Source organism: Dipodomys ordii, unplaced genomic scaffold, assembly GCF_000151885.1.
Source record: "Dipodomys ordii isolate 6190 unplaced genomic scaffold, Dord_2.0 Scaffold24, whole genome shotgun sequence".
Lineage (NCBI taxonomy): Eukaryota > Metazoa > Chordata > Mammalia > Rodentia > Heteromyidae > Dipodomys > Dipodomys ordii.
Genome location: NW_012267240.1, coordinates 3331183 through 3343184, shown reverse-complemented (window position 1 = coordinate 3343184; position 12002 = coordinate 3331183). Strand labels below are relative to the sequence as shown.

General features: G+C 39.5%; 1 protein-coding gene across 1 annotated transcript in view; it reads right to left on the bottom strand.

The window, feature by feature from the left end:
- The window catches only part of Armc4 (armadillo repeat containing 4), a 141273-nt gene extending 131170 nt beyond the window's left edge, over nucleotides 1-10103 (bottom strand). The window contains exons 1-2 of the mRNA XM_013014582.1: nucleotides 9880-10103; nucleotides 2236-2425 (exon numbers count right to left, since the gene is read on the bottom strand). Coding sequence (XP_012870036.1) covers nucleotides 2236-2425; nucleotides 9880-10103 — 414 coding nt within the window. The remainder of the gene's footprint in view (nucleotides 1-2235; nucleotides 2426-9879) is intronic.
- Nucleotides 10104-12002: the final 1899 nt, after the last annotated feature.

Sequence of the window (12002 nt, the reverse complement as noted above, 5' to 3'; positions counted from 1 at the left end):
CTGAACTCTGGGCCTGGGTGCTGTCCCTCAGCTCTTCAGCTCAAGGCTAGTGCTCTACCACTTGAGCCACAGCGCCACTTCCGGCTTTTTTCTTTTTGTTTTTGTGGTGCTGAGGAATCGAACCCAGGGCCTCATGCATGCAAGACAAGCGCTCTACCACTGAGCCACCGTTCTAGCTCCGTGAATAGTATTATACTTCTTTTCTTCCCTCCCTCCTTCTATCCTTTCTTTTCCTTCCTTGCTTCTCTCCTTCCTCCCCTTCCTCTTTTCCTCCTTTCTCTCCCACTTCACTCTCATTCTTCTCTTCGCCCCTCCCCTCCCTTCTCTCACTTCCTCTCTCTCACTTCCTCCTTCCTTTTCCCTCCCTTTCTCTTCCCTGCCTCCTTCCCTTTCTTTCTTCCTTCCTTCCCCCCCTCTGCCATTTCCCTCCTTCCCATCCTTCCATCCTTCATTTCCTTCCCTTCCTTCTTTCATTTCCTTCCTTCCTTCCCCCTTTCCTCCCTTCTTTTTCTTAGCTATAATTATTCATTTAATTAATTATAGACATTAATTAATTATATAGATATTAATTAATTAATTATAGACATTTAATTAATATATGCAGAATTGATTTAAAGATAGAAAAATACTCATCTCATTAGAGGAATCATCGTTCAAGCTGTATGCAAGTCTGTGTGTCTGTCTGTGTCTGTGTGTCCTGGCGCTCCATGTTCAGGAACACTTCCTTCCCTGAGCAGCAGGCTTCCCGCAGCCTACTGGCCCATCTACCCTCTCCACCCATCTGTACCCTGCACACTCAAGGCCTCTGATGCGGTGTCTGGGAGACCAAATCTAATCACTATTACACTTGAACCAAAATATTTAAATACTAATTCCTGGATCAAGGCTGATCTAGATGTGCTATTTGAACCTAAAGACACTGAACAGAATGTGGTAAATGGTGAAGTTAATATAGTTCAAAGAGGGGAAGAACCTTGGAATGGAACAATGCAGGACTCATTCAGGAAGCATGCCTTGATTGAAATGATGGGCTTGTTCTCCCACAGAAATGGGTTATGGCACCAGAAAATTTCCTAACAGCTCTTTCAGCAGGAAAGAACTGTGGAGGGGGAAGGAAAGAACCCAAGAAATCAGCCATTTATCCAGCAGCTTTGTTTTCAACTTTATGGATGTTATCTCAAATTTTTATTTAAAAAACACATAGTAGGCCAGGCACGAGTAGCTCATTCCTGTAATCCTAGCTCCTTGGAAGGCTGAGATCTGAGGATTGCGGTTTGAAGCCAGCTGGGGCAGGAAAAGTCCATGAGATTCTTACCTCCAATTAATCATAGAAAAATCCAAAAGTAACGCTATGGTTCAGGAAGTAGAATGCTAGCCTTGAGCACAAAGGAGCTCAGGAACAGCGCCTAAGCCCGCAGTTTAAGCCCCAGGACCAGCAAAAAAAAAATTAAAACAAACAAACAAAAAACAAAGTGGATAAATTCTAGGGCAAGACAAAAAACCTGATTACTACATGGCCTCACGCAGATCACATGCAATGTGGATCTGAAAGCTAACTGGATCTTACAGGAAGGGAAAGTACAAGATAAATGTTTATAGTAGTTTGTATATGTATTATGTCTCATCTCTTAATTATCATCACAAGTTCTGCTTTATGTCCAAGGTATCCTTCCTCAGGAAAGCAACTTGGATACGTATACAGCCAAAGAGCTGAGCATAGTAGCACATGCTTATGAAGTTTGAAGCTGGTCTGGATGCTATAGTGAGTCCCTGTCTCCAAAAAATGAAGAGAAGTCATGAGCTAAAAAGAAGCTGCTGTTCTAAAATTGACATCTTAAACAAAAGTGAACATCTTCTCTCCTAACAGGAGAAATGGGTAGAATTCAGTACTTTATGCCTAGGATCCACTGGTCATGTTATCCTAAACACACAAAATGCATGCATACATTACTTATAATTAGATATTTCATGTGATCTTGTAGGCTACTGTCTGCTGGGTTTTCACAGAGCTAAGAAGGTTCTCTTGAAACACGTGCTAACATTAGAAATCCTAGTAATGGCAAGGGACTACTCCTTTCATTTGCAAGCAGAAATTTGATATGAGCCTAACAGTTCAGCCAAGGAACACGAAATACATTTTCATGAACAGGGTACCCGTGTTTTACCTTTCAGTTTTGTAGATAGTTTGTCAAGAGACTGCAATAAATGCTCTTACCCAAGATCACATTTCTAAACGTTCAATTCCCAGGATGGAGGGTAAATATCACCTTCAATACATGCTCGAGCCTCCTCCAGCTGTTTATCTTGGGCAATTAGTAACAGTTGTGAGAGTTGTCCAAAGCTTCTAACTTTAATCTGTGGTACACGCAGCTCTAATAAAGGCTGTCTATGCTGATCAACTTCTTCTGATTGGACCATTGTTTCACTAAAAAGCATGGTGGGGGGGGGAGAGTTGAAGTTCATTTACCAAGATGTCATGAAAGTTCAAGATCTCACACAGCTTGTTATTCTATTTCATTATAAAATACAAAAAATGTAAGTCCCTCTACACAGAATCTCAGTACTTCCCTCCTGCTTTCATCCAAACTTGAACCCTTCAAGCTCACCTGCAGTTCTTGAGCAGTGGGCCATAACCAGAAAGAAAGTTTTAAGTTTCTATAATTCACAATGGAATTCAACTCATCAGCCTTCTTTAACAATGTGTTGGTTTCTGATACCCTTTTTTGCTTGTTTGTTTATTTGTCTGTTTCACACATCATTAGTTCTGTAGAACTTTCATTCTGGGGCAGAAGAAGTTGATATCTTATTCATAAAAAGTTTTACACCACAGTAGTTAGTGGTTAGGAGTTTTCTGGGCTACACTGTATTTATGAACCAAAACATTATGAAAACAGGCAAACTGGATCTTCTCTGTGGATTATTTGCCCCATCCTGGACTCTCTAATTTGGATATAATTAGGATAAGAAGCAGTTTTTCTAAATAGACTTTTCCTGAACAGAAATTATTGTCTTGCCGGGCGCTGGTGGCTCACGCCTGTAATCCTAGCTACTCAGGAGGCTGAGATCTGAGGATCGCGGTTCAAAGCCAGCCCGGGCAGGAAAGACCGTGAGACTCCTATCTCCAATAAACCACCAGAAAACCGGAAGTGGCGCTGTAGCTCAAGTGGTAGAGCGCCTGCCTTGAGCTGAAGAGCTGAGGGACAGCGCCCAGGCCCCAGAGTTCAAGCCCCACGACCAACCAAAAAAAAAAAAAAAAAGAAATTATTGTCTTCTAGATTTGTATTTCTGTTCACTTTAATGATTCATTAAGTTGCCAGTGAAGATGCATGAAGATATTTTCATGGGAGTGACATTTGTATGGATTTGTGTCATTTACAACATAAATTCAGTTGCCTAGGATTTTCTTTGTATTTTATGCCTTCATAAATCTTTCCTCATCTTAAGACCCAATCTGACATTATTTAAGTTGAAATTCAGGTAAGTAGATGTGAAATGTTTCTAGCTCATCAGGAAAAGTAAATTGAACAGATCTAAATCACTTGCTGTGGACTCCATCTATATTACTAAGCTTTGGGTACTATAACAAAATACTCAAGGCAATCAATTTAAAAGGAGGAAAGATTGATGTTGTGGTATAGTTACAGAGGTTTTAATATATAATCATTTGACCCTATTGCTCTGAGCCTGTGGCAAGGCAGCATATCATGATGGAGAGTAGAAATATCCATGAAATACTTATCTCCAATTAACCACCAAAAAGCCAGAAGTGGAGCTATGACTTATGTAGTAGAGAACCAACCTTGAGTGAAAAAGCTAAGGGTCAGTTCTCAGGTCCTAAGTTCAAGCTGCATTACACACACACACACACACACACACACACACACACACACACACACACGTATAAAATGAAAAACAGGTGTTATCAAGTTTGTGGCAATTGGCTACAATGGTAATTGGAAGCTGTTATGGAGACTTTGTTAGACTGATACTGCTCACTACAGATAGATAATTGTTTAATGCCCAGTACTTCAAACTGACTGCATGGAAAAGATGCTTAATAGCTGAATGAATGAAAGGGAATGCCTTGTGTTCAGAATGTACTCTTCTTGATGCCCTTAGGATGGAGGAGATTTCTTAAAGGTGATTCGCTTAAAAGGTTTGTCACTTATCCTAAATGGATGGTGACAGAATTGAGTTATATTGGCTGAATGAGTGTCAAAATTTTAAACTACTTAACAAGAAAATAAAACAAAGAACCGAGGGACACAGGTGACATGTTTCATTCTTCCTCTTGGTGAAGTTAAAGCCTCTGACTTGACAGAGAAGTCAAAACTGAAACTCCAACTGTAGGTGTTTTAAGATGATACAGAAGAGTTCCAGGCTCCCCATTTCTAACAGCTGAACAATCGGCTCTTGAAAAAATAAAATAATGCACCCAACTTGCAGAGGTCAAGAAAAATGTCTGCTAATGAGAGCCATTATCCATATGGAAAGGCTTTCGAACTGTATTGGGGGAGAAGGTTATAAAGCAAGAGATCAGCAAAGTATCTCTTCCCTTAAACCCCCAATGTCCAATTTGATGTCCTCAACATAGTAATTACTTAGTAAATGTATGTCTAAATAGTAACATAGGAAATAAAGATATGGTTAAGAAGCAATTTAGTATTCTTGGGAGGAAAAAAAAAGAGCTTATTGCTTAGTAACAGCATTTATGTCAGGGCTGAGAGCGTACCTCAGTGGTAGATCAGTTGTCTTTTATATTCATGGTCTGGATCACCAACAAAATGAAGTCACCAAATACAAATTTTACCAAAAATATATTAATTGTCACAATACTCATATAGGCTAAGCTGAATCTTAAAGATCATAGAGATGAGCCCTTCATGATACTTATCATAAAAACTAAGACCCAGAAAAGCATAGATTGTGCTTGAAGTATGTATTACTGTGGGGATGAAGGCTGTTACTTGAGAGATTTCTTTCTATCCAGAACTCTTACCACAGTGTAACTATATTCAACCCATACATATCACTGAGACACACTAGAGTGAGATCTGAAAGAAATAAGCTAAGAATAGAGCAGACAGGATTTGAGAAACACAGTTCAACCAGAGGAGGAGAGAAAAGAATAAGAATGATTATCCAATTTATAAAATCCCCTAATTCCATTCCAGAAAATCCAAATGCCTGATCTCTCTGGAGCATCAGTGGATGGTTTAACCATTGAGCAATGTTGTTTCTCCTTTGTGTACAGGATTTGGCCTTCAATATGAGGCGTTCTAGGAAGATTATGGCTCCCATTTTTTCTGGTAATAACAAGAGCCAATGATAAATAAAATAAAAATCGCCAATGTTAAAAGAGATCTATGGGGTCTGCCAGTTACTGAGGAGGTAGAAAGAGAAGGATGTAATATGGGGCCAGCCCCAGGCAAAAATTCAAGACCCTACATAAACTAAAGCCAAAAGGGATGGCGGTAGAGCTATAGTACCTACCCAACAAGCATGAGACTCTGAGTTCAAACTCCAGTATTAACAAAAAGACACACACGCACACACACATTTCATTTTTACTTTAATTTTTGTGAAAACAAGAAAAAGATGTTTTTCCAAAAAAAAATTAAAGTTAGAGAAGAGAACAGATGTCCCTACAGAGTAAACAGAGCAGGCATGATAGCAGAAAAGATCAATTGTGCAAAATGTAGAAGGTGTTGTGCCAGTTTACTGCGTTAATAACACTCTACACAAAGGAAAGAAGAAGGCTGATGAAATAGAAAACCTTTTCAGTATGGGAACAAAGGAGAGGTTTCAAGTATCAGATGCTAATTAGCCTAGTCCAGAAGAAGGCTGGTCAAACTTCCATGGGCTCTGCAGAAAATACCTGTGGTGACATACAGCTTCAAGTGGAAAGGGAGGGCCCAAATATACTTATAGTCCCATCCCCATGTGCAGAGACCAACACAAGGATAGCTGTACTACTCCACAGAGACAGGATAGGTAATACTGACTTCTTTTAGAACAAGATGTGAGATAAAGTATTTATACAAGAACTACTGTCCATTTTCATTCTAAATCACCCAAGTACATTGTGAAGGTGTAGAAACCCCTTCCTCCTTTTAAATTGATCATCTTATGTAATTTGTCATAGTGGCAGAAAGATGGTTGACATTCTAGATGGCTGGAGGCTGTGGAATATTCTTTGGTCTGATACATAGAACATAAGGTATAGTTAAGACCTGGGAGTAAAAATAACATTTGTAATTTTCTACTATGACCCAAATGTCAACTGTACCCTTTGCCTTTTTTAAGGCAGTCAGGGCCAGATGCCTATGGCTCATGCCTGTAATCCTAGCAACTGAGGAGTCTAAGATCTGAGTATCTCAGTTCAAAACCAGACAAGGCAGACAAAGCTGAAAGACTCTTACTTCCAATCAACAACCAAAATGCCAAAAGTGGAGGTGTGGCTCAAATGGTAGAGTGCCAGCCTTGAATAGAGGAAGCGAAGCAAGAGTGCAAGGCCCTGAGTTCAAGCCCTAGAATGGGTACACACCCAAACACACAAAATGGTAATTAATCTCTATCTGGTTTTTTACCCAAGCCACACAGCATGATTTATTTTCAGATAAGTGATTCTACCAAAACCATCATCCCTTCCAATAGAAAAAAAATATCATCAATATAGGTCAGAAGCAAAAATAAGAGAAAATTTTCCCAAAGGAAAAGCTACATAGTAAATTGAACAGAAATAAAAACAATCCAGGAATAGTTGTTCCAAAATGCACATATCAAAATGTCAATTATTTCTTGCTTAGAAGTAAATAGCATGCATAAAAGACTCTATGGTTAATCTTAGCTACATTGTGGTTCAATGTCAGTGTGGGCACAAATTTGTGAGACTCCCAATTCAACCTTGGACACAGTAGGATATACCTGTCATCTCAGCTATTTAGAAGAAATGAGATCAAGAAGGGTTTCAGTTCCAAGTCAGCTCAATTTTAAAAGTTGACAGGACTCAGTCATCTCAACAGAAAAAACTAGGTGTGTTGGTATATGTCTGTCATCCTAGCCACAGTGGAAAATGTAAATATAGAAAGATAGAGGCCCAAATCAACCCAGGCAAAAGTGAGATATTATCTAAAAAAACAACTACAGAAAATTTGTTAGAGGCAAAGATCAAGCAATAGAGCACTTGCCTAGCAAGCACCAAGTCCTAAATTCAAACTCTAGTGTTGCAACAAAAAAGGGAGTAAGTTGGGCACTGGGGACTCATGCCTATAATCCTAGCTACTCAGGAGGCTGAGATCTGAGGATTGTGGTTAAAAGTCAGCCTGGGCATGAAAGTCTCTGAGACAAGATCTTATCTCCAATTAAACACCAATAAAGGAAAAAGTGGTGCTGTGGCTCAAAGTAGTAGAGCACTAGTCTTGAGCAAAAATGCTCAGGGACAGCACCAAGGTGCTGAGTTCAAGTCACAGGACTGGCACAGAGAGAGAGAGAGAGAGAGAGAGAAAGACAGGACAGTGAGACAGAGTGAAACAGGAGGGAGAGGGAGGAACTCTATCTAGATACTACATATGGAAATAAAGCAAAATATTCTTCAACAAGTAGCCAAGCACCAGTACTCACACCTATAATCCTAGCTGCTTAGAAAGCTGAGATCTGGAAGATCACATTTTAAAGCCAACCTAGCCAAAAGTGTATTCAAGGTTCAAATAATCAGCAAAATGCCAGACTGAAAGCATGGAACAAATGGTAGAGCAACAGCATAAGCAGAAAATCCCAAATAGTACTTGGCCCTGGACCCTGGAGTTCAAGTCCAGGTATATATGCAAAGACAGAGAGAAAGGGAGGAGAGTGAAAGGGCATTTGGACAAATATAGAAAAAGAAAAGCAATGACACATTTGAGGAGTGGCCCCACCTGACTAGGAGGCAGATGTGGTCATGTGTGTACTTGGAACATAAAATTAGTCCCGAAGCCAGACACAATGACAACCTTGATTTTCTTTTCTGTCATCTGCTTTAATCTTTGTACAAAATAGTTAATGTTTCAAACTGATTTTGCAGATGAGCTCATCTTTCAAAGGTTAAAAAAAAAGAAAGCTGGAACCAGGTAGAAGCAGTAGAAACTGGGGTAATCATCCAGAAAGGACAAACACTTGGGGAAAAGTGACCCACAGCAGAGTGACACAGAAATTGACCATTAAAAATACTTCCGAGGGGCTGGGTAGGTGGCTCAGTGGTAGAGCGCTTGCCTTTCCTGCATGAGGCCCTGGGTTCGATTCCTCAGCACCACATAAGCAAAAAGAAAAAAGCCAGAAGTGGCGCTGTGGCTCAAGTGATAGAGCGCTAGCCTTGAGCTGAAGAGCTGAGGGACAGCACCCAGGCCCAGAGTTCAGGCCCCATGACTGGACCCCCCCAAAAAAAAATACTTCTGAAATTCAGAGGGAAGAAAGATCAGTGAAAGAACTAATCAGCTCTTAGATGGAATAATTTCATTGGTCTAAAGATGAGACTTCCCTTGGGAATTGGTTTTGATGAGGTCAGATGTGTGTGTGTGTGTGTGTGTGTGTGTGTGTGTGTGTGTGTGTGTGTGCTCAGAGCCACAGTGCCAGTTCCAGCTTTTTCTGTTTATATGGTATTGAGGAATCGAACCCAGGGATTCATGTATGCTAGGCAGGCACTCTACCACTAAGCCACATTCCCAGCCCTGCTTACTTATTTTTAATTATAATGTATAGTGATAGATTACTATATCTAATTATACTATGTAATTATATATATAGATACATATTTATTTTTATCATTTTATTTATTATGTTTATAAATGTATATTATATAGATATATAATAAGAATGTATATAGATACATATTATACATACCTAGAGATATATACATTTATATAACTTATGTATATACATATATCTAGATATAGACATATTTGTAAAAGGTAAGTTGATATCCCACTCTTTGAAGGGGTGGTCAGATCTTTTTTATCTCAACTTTGAAGGATTTTCATTTGAAGTCAGAACTGATGGTGAAGGAGTCTCTTAAGGCCCAGGGATGTAGTTGGTGGTAAAGTACTGGCCTACTATGTGCAAGACACTGGGTTCAATGCCAAATTAATTGATCAGAATTCACCATTCTGAGGCTGGGAAGGTGGCTCAGTGGTAGAGTCCTTGCCTTGGGTTCAATTCCTCAACACCACATAAGCAGAAAAAGTCAGAAGTGGCCAAAAAAAAGAGGATTCACTATTCTGCGCCTACCCCAGGTCCCTCCAGGAAATGAGAGATTTGAACCCTGGAAGAATTTTTAGCTACTTCAGAAGTCACAAAACCCTCAGAAGTGGTGCTGTGGCTCAAGTGGTAGAGCACTAGCCTTGAGCTGAAGAGCTGAGGGACAGCACTTGGGCCCAGAGTTCAAGCCCCATGACCCACAAAATAAAAGAAAAGAAAAATATCTGAAGAAAAGAAATTTACTCATTACCTTGCTCATGTGATTGTAACCCCTCTGTACAGTATTTTCACAATAAAAAACTTATTAAAAAAAAAGAAGTTACAAAACCAGAGACTATTGATTGTCCAGAAGGTTATATGGTTGGTAAAAGGCCAAGAGTAAGTAAACAAAGAATGCTGGAATGGTGGCCTAGTGAATATATCCTCTCTCAAAAGAAAATGAAATTTAAATTTCAAAACTAGTTATGTTGACCAAGCGCAGCCCCCTCAGATTTCATCTGATCACCTCCACTTTGCAATCCCTGAGTTCAATGCAGTGTAGAGGATATCTGAGATTCAGAGGCTTAGAGACTCACCCTAAACCCACATCAAACCATGAGAATACATATAATGATGATGTTCAATTCTAGAAGCAATTAAGTGGCTTACCTGACAATATAATCTGTGTTAAACACTGAGGGCGTCAACTTGGTTTTCCATTCAAGTGGTTCTACAAAAACAAACTTGGCCTCGTGGGGATGTTTAACAATAAACATCTCCACAAACTTAGTAATTTCTTTCAATATCGATTCATTCAGAGGGGTGGTCTCTAGGGTTCCAGTCCCAAATTCGGCCGCCTTCCACTGGACAGACTTGGCCAGTGCCACACCCATGGGACCAGCTAATGCTCCAATCCGAGCTCCGTATGCACTACAGAAAAGCAGAAACGATGAGAGAGAAACATACCTTTCACATTTTCCCTGCCATTTTCACTTTTAAGACTTTATCTTAGTCAACCCACATCCAACTTTAAAAAAAATTTAATGTTATTATCTTTAAATTGTTGTGCAAAGGGGTTTCAGTTTCTGAGCACAATGCATTTTCATCAGTGTACCCCTTTCACCCTTCTTTCCCATCTGCCCACTACCACCCATGCTTTCCATTTTCCTAGTTCCATTTTCACACACACACACACACACACACATATGCATTGATTGTTACGGTTTCATTCTCCCGCCCTTCTATATTCTGCTTTGTAATCTTAGAAATTAACTTTTTTGTGTATGCCAGTCCTGGAGCTGCTCAAGGTTAGTGCTCTATTACTTGAGCCACACTCTACTTCTGGCTGCTGCTGCTCTTTCTCTTCCTCTTCCTCTTCTTCTTCTTCTTCTTCTTCTTCCTCATATTATTATTATTATTATTCTCCTCCTCCTCCTCCCCCTTCCTCCTCCTTCTCCTTCCTCCTCCTCCTCCTTCCTCCTCCTCCTCTTCCTCATCCTCTTCCTCCTCCTTCTCCTCTTCCTTCTCCTCCTCCCTTCTCCTCCTCCTCTTCCTCCTCATCCTCCTTTCTCCTCCTCCTACTTCCTCCTCCTCCTCCTTCTTCTTCTTTTCTCCTCCTCCTCTTCCTCCTCCACTCCTCCTCTTCCTCCCCTCCTCCTTCTCCTCCTCCTCCTCCTCCTCTTCCTTCTCCTCCTCCCCCTCCTCCTCCTCCTCCAACTTCTTCTTATTCTTTGTCTTCTTCGTCTTCTTCTTCTGTAGTTTATTGGAGAGTCGAATGTTCCTGTGCAAGCTTCAAAAGTGATCCTCAAACCTCAGCCTCCTGAGCTAGGATTACAGGCATAAGCCACTGGCATCTAACTTTGGAGATGAATGTTTAAAACTACCTGGTGGCTCATTAAGCAATAAAAGAGTAAATCAATTCCAATATAAGGACATAAGGATTTCCAATTTCTGCCTGCTATTCTATAGTTAATAACATCTGATTTCCTCAAGCCTAAGAAAGATAATTCAGACATGGGGAGGGGGAACCCAAACAGAAAACTGCAGAGTTCAAAAAAGAATTGAAGGAGATTAGCAGCCAGGGCCTTGGTCACAGTTCTGCTAGGGGCTGGGCATTAGGTGGAAAAACCTTTGATCGGCTATTAAACTATTATACTATTAAACTATATGCTATTAAACTGAGTAGTTATTCTCACTTTCTTAGAGATCATATGAGAATCAGGGCAATGGTGACAGAAGAACATATTTCTGAACTTTAATTAAGTTCCCCACCTGCCTTCTAAATTAATAATGGGATTTTCTAAATTACTATGAAATGGAGAAAGAATATGATTGTGAACTATAATTTGATTTTTTGTTGAAAATTTATATAGAAATACTAAGCCAATTACCAGAATATCTGGAGAGAAAATAATCAGAGTTCTTTCCCCATATATGTTATTCAGAATAGAAGTCTTTTATAGTACTTTTCAGTTTTTTTAAGAGGAGATTTTGTTTTCTCAAATGAAAGATATAAAAATAAGCAAGAGTTTTGTGAGACCCTTTGTCTGAATTAGTTATCAAAATAATCTAGCAATCTTTAAAACAAATTCAAATAAAACTAATTTCACTTTGGCTAAACAGAATTTAAAAGACTATCTTTAAAATATACCATAATTTACAACATTACATAAGAACCAAAATAGAAAAGAATTTCTTATATTAATATCTAATTGATATTCTTTTCAAATAATCTGTACTTGTTTGCTTTCTCATTTCTAGTAATACTGAAAACCTTCCTTCTAGAATATTAG